Here is an 8298-nt window from a genome sequence, read left to right as displayed (position 1 = left end):
AGAATATTTTAAGCATCATATTGTGCAGTTTCTGTCCAAGTATCAATAATAAGGCAGATAATAGAAGAGAAGACTCCTGCATCTCTAGTATTATTACTCAGGTTACCAATTTCATGGTGGAGCTTGGAGTTCTCCCAGAATTACAACTGACCACCAGATAAAGTTACCAACCAGGCTGAGAAATTCCTGGATATTTTGGGCCAGAGGCAGAGGAGGAGTTTGGGAAATGATGGGGGTCAGCAGGGATGTGATTCCATACAGTACACCCTCAGAAGCTGCTATTTTCTCCTAGGGAACTGATCTCTGTAGTCTAGAGATCAGTTGTAATTCCAGGAGAATTCCAGGCCCCATTTGGAGGATGGCAACTCTATCCCAGACTGCAGTTCCCCTGGAGAAAATTGTAGCTGTGGAGGGCAAACTCTCTGCCATCACATCCCCACTGTGTTCCCCAAACTCCACCTTCACAAGGCACTGCCCCCAAATCTCCAGGAATTTCCCAAACCACAGTAACTCTACTCTCTTGTTATTTCATTCTATCATCCTGTCGACTCAGATTTATGCAAGCCACTTTCCATGGAACATGTGAGCTACTGAGGATTCTAGGATATTTTCTAAACACATTCCCTAATTTCAAAGAAGCTTTCCCATTGGCCTTGGTCTGATCTAGCAGAGTGTTCTTTATGTTCTTAGAAGTATTGATTGTCTTGTTGGGGTTTTGCTCATTTTCATGATAGATTTTTGATGCATATGAGAAATCAAGGATTCAAAGTGTCAGTTCACACACCTAAGCCTTTTCCATAAAGTGGTCAGGTATATTAAACTTCTAGTTGAGAGAAAAAGACACATCTCAGAGGGACTGAATCTGTGCTGCCTAAACTAAAATTAGGCATAGCTTTCTGAAGAATCCTTAGAACAGACACTAAGATAATAAGAATGAAACCAGGGAAAGGTAAAAGATGTGAATTAACCTTTTTGTTTTTAATTTGTTTAAAACTTTTACAAAATCAGGATATATAAGCTATGTCCCGTGGTTTTCTTGTGTGAAAGCAAATTTTGGATTTTAACATTTGTCCTCTAGTTCTTAGAATTATCTTGTGTGATAACCTGTCCAATGCTTCCAAATAAAGCATGTGGCACTGTGGAACCTTTGTACCAAAAATCAGTATGAGTCACAATGTCAGCACAGAAGATCTGCATTTAGAAGGAGAACCCAGATGGATAATCTTTCATAGTTTCCAGATTCAGTTCTATACTACACAAGGGTTCTGAGACTGGGAAAAACCCAGCTAGATGGTCCAGTCAGTTTTTCACTGTATTGTAAAGGCAATTCGATCATTTGTGTCCCTTGATTACTTTAGGAAGTTGGAATATTGGTGTTATAAATTAAGGCTTGATTATGATGTTAACATATTACTAATGGTTTTCATAGCTACAGTTTTCTTAGAGTTCTGGAAAAGGCGGAGAGCTGTGCTAACCTATGACTGGGATCTAATAGATTGGGAGGATGAAGAGGTAAGATTCTCAAGCAATGGTGTATAATGGGTAGTGGTAAAATATTGCCTGTTTGAATAATAACATTGCATCTGACTGCTGATGTGCAGATTAAGTTCTTTGGATCAGAGCTGAGTTGTGTTTGATTATTCTGTTTATAATCTATTTACATCCTATATTGACTAATTCCACACAGGGATTATTCCTAACATGGACAAAAGTAAAGGAGAGCATCATGCCCAATTTGGGAATGACTCATCTGGTCCTTGTTCTTAAGGATTGGTTTTTTTGGGGGGATTGGTTTTTCCTTTACTCTCAAGAAAATATAGACCTCATTTTCTTCAAGATAAAGGAGAAACTGTGGGGTGACTATGGGCAGAGTGCCATCTGAAGGCTCCTATGTAGCCACCATGGGGAGGGGGAATGGAGGTAAACTCTAACTTCAAAATGGCAAAGTTAAACTCTGCATTCTCCCCCTTTCAGCTGGGAGAAAGAGACAGAGAGGCCGAGTTCAGACCGGCAGTTTGCCCCAATATAGACACGTTTCAGAAATGTTCCACAACCGGATTAAAGGGGCCGTTCACACAGGCACATCTGTCCGGCGTTCCCCAGCCGTACTCAACCCGTCTCGTAACACTTCTCTCCCGAGTTTAAAAGATACCAGGTGAAAGTGGTATCAAACTCTGGAAAGCATGATTATCCCGCACATCTCCAGATTACCAAAAAGAAAGCCGCGCCTAGCCGCTCTGAATGCTTGAGAAGGCCATAGAGAGAGCTTTCGCTTCTCACTTGTAAGGGGGGAAAGTTTTTTTTAAAGGAAGAAAAAAGAACTAATCAAAACAAAAGCCAAAATCAATTAAAAACTGCCAGAGCAGATAGCAACCCACACTCAACTGAAAAAAAACCACACACAAACAGAAGAAAAAACATTTGAGGCTGCCAGAGGCAGCTACTTCAGGACAAGACAGATCAAGCCAGTGACCTGAAAATAAAACCAGAAGATAAAACCAGCTAAAAACAATTAAAAGAAGGAATTCTTCAAAGAGCAAACAGCAGCTCCGCTGCCCAGCCCAAGCCAGAAACTGGAAGATCATACTCCATCTCCTATGCAAGTACATGAAAAAGTCTGGGGGAGGGGCAGGGACAATGGTGAGACCAACTCCCACATAGAACACTTAGCATTGGAATGTTATAATATTTGATCATAATAACATGATACCTTTTTCAAATCTGCCCACTGAAACATCTGTCTAGCTAAAATAGGAATGAATGGCATATCTGTTAAGAGAAGGAAATTTGTGGTTCTATTTAGATGAGCTTCAAGATTTCCATTGCCATGAAACACTAATTCTGATTCTTCTCGCTTATGTAAAAATGAACACATAGAGGGGGTTATCAGGGTCACACCCACTGAACCTGCCCCCAGCTTCATGTATTCAAAAGTACTACTTGCTCAGAGCTTTATTTCATATGCACAATGCTCATATTATTCTCTACACACATGGGAGTCTCCATTTTCTAAGCTATCGGTACTGAACAGCACACACTGGAGCACCTATACAAGTAGGTTCTGTGGAAATGATACCTTTGGATGCACCATGAAAAGGGCAACCAGAGATGAACCGGATCACCCAACTATGCAGTCATTTATACCCTAATAAACATCAGAAAAAGGTAGTAGATACTGAATTTGCCATACTTTTTAAATGAATAGTTGTTTTCAGTTCTTTTCTCTCATGGAACCAAAAATCCCACCTTTTCATTTTCAGGGTTTTATCAGTGCAGTTTTGTATCAGAATGTTAAATTCAAAAATAATTTAAACATTGATTTATGATGTATATTCAGCATGTCATTGAAATGTGAATAGTACCAATAAAATCAACATTATGCCAGATGTATATGCCCTTTATCTCACTCCTGAACTGAAAGAAATCTTTGTAATTGCAGGAAGAGCTTCGCCCCCAGTTTGAAGCAAAATATTCCCAAGTGGAGCGAGTCAATCCCATAACAGGAAAGCCTGAACCTTTTCAACCATTCCCTGACAAACTTAGTCGACTGATGGTGTCTGTGTCAGGAATATTCTTCATGGTAAAGACACTAAAAATGATAGAAGTTTTGTAAAGGTCTTGTGGGCTATTTCATGACAACATAAATTGCAAAGGGAATAAATTTAGGGCAACTACTGTAAAATAAGAGAACAAAGATCAATGTTGGTGATTCACATCTTAGACCATTCTGGAAAAATGCAGTTATGAGTATTTAAATTTCAACAATGTAATACTTCAGTCTGAATACACATTGAGAAATGAGATGAGCTTAAAAGATCTTTCAAGTGTACTTTCATAAACTTCTTTCAGATGTATTTGTAAGACTTTCATTTTTAATAAGTACATTCAATTTTCTCTGCCTACAGATATCATTAGTACTCACAGCTGTATTTGCAGTTGTAGTATACCGCTTGGTGGCTATGGAACAGTTTGCCTCTTTCCAGTGGTATTTTATCAAAAAGTACTGGCAGTTTGCAACATCAGGCACAGGAGTCTGTATCAACTTTATGATCATCATGTCTCTTAATGTTGTAAGTTCTTGGTTTTCACTAATTTGCAAAGAATGGTCCAAGCATATCTATTATTAAAATGTAGAACTGGTCTATCTAGAATTGATGTGATCTAAGCTAAGTGAAATTAAAATTATTCTAGTTTACCATCTAATATTGCTTATAATCTAAACCATTTTATGTGCAGTTTCCTCCAGGCGCCCTATAAATGAAGACACAAGACAATAGTTTGGGTTTAACTAGTTTATTTGATTAATTAAGCTGATCTATGTCATACTGTTAAATATTCTAATGTAGTTAAATAGGTAGTCAAATAGGTGTAGTGGTTAAGTGTGCGGACTCTAATCTGGGAGAACCCGGTTTGATTCCCCACTCCTCCACTTGCACCTGCTGATGTGACCTTGGGTCAGTCACAAGCTCTGGCACAGCTGTCCTTGAAAAAGAGCAGTTTGTGTCAGAGTTCTCTCAGCCCCACCTACCTCACAGGGTATCTGTTGTGGGGAGGGGAAGGGAAAAGAGTTTGTAAACCGCTCTGAGACTCCAAGTGAAGGGCGGGGTATAAATCCAATCTCTTCTCTCCTCTCTCTTCTCTAGTCTGTGCTAGGCAGCCTGACTGGGCCCAGCATCTTTCATCAGCCTTGTTTATCATTGTCTACACACAATGTGCCAAGAATTGCACAGTCCCAGCACCCTCCCATGAAGTGCCTCACATCCACTACCAGGTTTAGAAAGATGTTGCTCAGCACCAAGGGCACTCCTTCCTAACTGTATCCCACTGCACAGTTGAAATTTAGAAGCTGGACACATCCTCCCTCACTTTGGACATCTCAAGGTTCTATCCCTTCCAAATTAGTTTTGGCCTACTCAGTCAACTGACCAGGCCTAACTCCACTATGGTATTATGAAGCAGCCAAAAAAGGGCTCCCTTTATAGTCATTCCATGGAAACCCCCCAAGTTCTTGCTTGGCCCCAACAGGTGACCAGCTAATCCTATATTGCCTAAAAGGAGGGTGAGTGGGTGGGTCAGCAGCCGGCAGCAAAAGGCTGGGGGGGGGAGGGTGCAGCTAGAATATAAGCTTGCAAGCCGCAGCTTCCAATTGGCTATCCCACATACGTTGTCTCATTTAAACTCATGGGGCTGAGGCTTTAATGCTAGGAATCCCACTGTATTTATTTAATTAATGTATATCCCTGTGAGGTAGGCTGGCCCAAGGTAACCCAGTGAACCCAGTGACATGAGTAGGGATTCAAGCCCAGGTCTCTGAGGTACAAGGCTCAGAGGCTAAGGGCAATTTTGCACTAGAGCTGCCTCGCGGCGCAGCCGCCGTTTGCCCCGACACTATTTGTCAATTTCACACCCGAGGCTGCGGGGCTGCATTTGACCCACGGCTTCGCCCGATTTCCTCCGCAGTTTCGTGATCCTCAAAAACCAGGATCACAAAACTGCAGAGGAAATCGGGCGAAGCCGCAAGTCAAAATGCAGCCCCGCCGCTTCGGGTGTGAAATTGACATGTTTGTGTTGGGGCAAACGGCGGCTGCGCCACGAGGCAGCTCGGGTGCAAAATCGCCCTAACACTCTGAACCAGTGCACCACACTCGTCAGTTTAATTCACTTATACTGCAACATTAGAAACTAGTTGAAATTTAGAAGCTGGAACGATTTTTTTCAATGCTAAAGCAATAACAAGCAGCACGAATGGGCCCATAAGTAAGCAAAGCATACACCTATTAGTAGTACCATCACCCAATAAGTGGGATGACTCAGGCAAGCACCCCTGGTTATATGGACAGAGAGTCATCCCCAAATGTGACTGGTGGGAAATGCTCTGTGCAGAAATAATAATCAGAGCTAATGGGCTGATATTATTTGGTGGGAACATGGGCTAAGAGTTCTGATTGGCTGGTATTCCTCAACTCTTATCTGCTGAGTCATTCTCCCCTGTTCCTACTTTTGGCTACCTCAGGGAAACAGAAACATAAAGATAGCATTGGAAGTGGAAACTGGAAGCAGAAAACAGTTGCAGGGAGAAAAGCCAGAATTAACCTAGCCAGTTTGTATCCACTCAAATTAGTTTGCCCTTCTGAACAAATAAGACATGTTCTGCTCATTTTCTGATTATTCTCTAAATGCCACCTTTAATCTATACAGGTTTTTGTTTATCAAGCCAGTAGCCATTTTTAAACATCTCAATAGTGCATTTTTATGAAGATAGAAAATTCAGTGGTGGAAAAAACATTCAGTAGGATCAAATTGCTTACAAAATCACAGAGACAATTTATTTTATAATATTAACTTCATGGGATAACCCATGTGTTCTTTGAACACAGCTCCATCCATGCACACCTAGTTCTAGGTATAACTGTAAGGAAGGGCCCAATGGGTGAGAGGTTGGCAGGCAGAAATTTGACATGTAGGGTACAGGGCACACCAACAGATAAGTGAATGATGGAGCAATATTATCTCTTAACTTTTTGACCATTTTAGCCTCTCTTTTATTATTTGAGAATGTCAGCACTGGGCCAAAGTTTCCAGGCTTTGCAGTATAGCTCTACGATTTCCATTGTTGCAGCTGATTCTTAATTTTGCAAAATCTTTTCTGCTAAATGCCTTCCTAACAGATATCTACTAAACAAGGCAAAGCTCATGTGTGCTAACGATCTGCAGTATTATGCTTATCAGTGGCAATGTGATAAATTGATGTTTGATGCATTTGTCTAGCCGTTTATGATGTTATATGAAGTCCCACATTTGTGACATGGCAAGTTCAGGCATGTTTGTGGAGGGGGGGGGGGAAACTTGCCAATGCGGAGATACTCCAGGAAATGAATTTCAGTTTTTAATCTGGCCATGCCCTAGGGCTGAAGTTAATGTTTAGACTGTGGGTGGAGAGTTTAATTTCACTCATCTTTCTTTGCTTCCCAGTACACACTTAAACCAGAAATTCCTGCCTAGTGACGTCTTTCTAGTAGAAATGACTCATATAGTACACATATACTCTATTATATAAGGAGCAGCCATAGTCACAGTGTATGATTTTATTTAGAGGCATATCTGATATATCATAAGCATAGTATTTAGATACATTGTCAGATGGTAGAAGAGATTTTTTTCCAATTCTTCCTTTCCACTGCAGACTCCCACTGACACTCCCCCCCTTGCTATTCCTGAGGGTCTCCTGCCCTCAATGGACAGCAATTGAGAGAAATAGTGGACTATAGCAGGACACAAAGGCAAGAAAGTTCCATTCTGTCAGCAGTGGTCCACTGACTGACTTTGGGCCCAGTCTATTTAATTTTATCTTGATGGGATGGGGTGCTTCTAACATTTATTAAACTGCTTCTTCCAAAGCAAAAAATAAAGATATGGCATAAAATTTTATCTGATATGCCTGTAATGAGAAAAAACCAAGGTAGAGAATAAAAATCATGTAATTGTGAGATTATTTCTCATAAAGAACTAAAAATCTAGACCATTCCTCCCCCCCACACATCCTTTTTAATGGGACACTTTTTCCTTTCCAGGACATAGAGATGGACTTGTATATAATATTTCAGCATCACTGGTAAAGAGCAATTGAAGTAGAGGTGCATTTTTATTTTAGCCCTGGGGGTTAGGGAAGGTAATATTTTCCTTCACTTTTTTGGTTTCATAGCTATATAATTTCTTTTTTGAAATTGTATTTTTTATTTTCTAATGTTTTCCTCAACTCTGTTTTAGGTATATGAGAAGGTTGCCTATCTCTTAACAGATTTAGGTAGGTAGTTGTGCTGATACATTAAATATCGCTGTGTTATTTCATTTCTCTGGGTTAGGAAAGGGTGGATAAGGTGCGTAACAGAAATATATTATCACAAGAAGTGGGACCCACAATACTCATGGGGAGGGGGAGTATTCCCCACAGCTCCCCACCTGCAGAAGCAGGAGAACTGGCAGCAGGTGAGCCCAGCCTTCTCCCTCCCCGCCCCCCCCGGCATTGGTGTCGATGCCAGCCCACCAAGCTTTCTCCCTCCACCACCCCCCAAGTGGCAATGAGGCCTGAATGGCTCACAGCTGCCGGCCCGTTAAGCTTTCCCATCTCCCTTTCCCCCCGGCAGTGGTGGCGATGCTGGCCCGCCAAGCTTTCTCCCTCCACCCCCCCCCTGAGTGGCAGTGAGGCCTGAACGGCTCACAGCCGCTGACCACCAAGTTTTCTGCCTCCACCCCACCCCCCAGCGGTAGTGGCAGCGAGGCCTGAATGGCTCACAGCTG

The 8298-nt window shown here is 41.6% G+C and overlaps 1 protein-coding gene across 1 annotated transcript in view; it reads left to right on the top strand.

Annotated features, from left to right (window-relative positions):
- The window catches only part of ANO3 (anoctamin 3), a 113305-nt gene that overhangs the window by 78495 nt on the left and 26512 nt on the right, over window positions 1–8298 (top strand). Inside the window, 4 exon segments of the mRNA XM_015429146.1 lie at window positions 1408–1512; window positions 3440–3580; window positions 3906–4070; window positions 7768–7804. Of these exon segments, the coding sequence (XP_015284632.1) occupies window positions 1408–1512; window positions 3440–3580; window positions 3906–4070; window positions 7768–7804 (448 nt within the window).

The sequence above is a fragment of the Gekko japonicus genome, unplaced genomic scaffold (genome assembly GCF_001447785.1).
Source record: "Gekko japonicus isolate JY-2015 unplaced genomic scaffold, Gekko_japonicus_V1.1 scaffold2381, whole genome shotgun sequence".
Taxonomy (NCBI): Eukaryota; Metazoa; Chordata; class Lepidosauria; order Squamata; family Gekkonidae; genus Gekko; species Gekko japonicus.
Note: the sequence above shows the minus strand (reverse complement) of the source record. Positions and strands in the feature narration are given on the sequence as shown.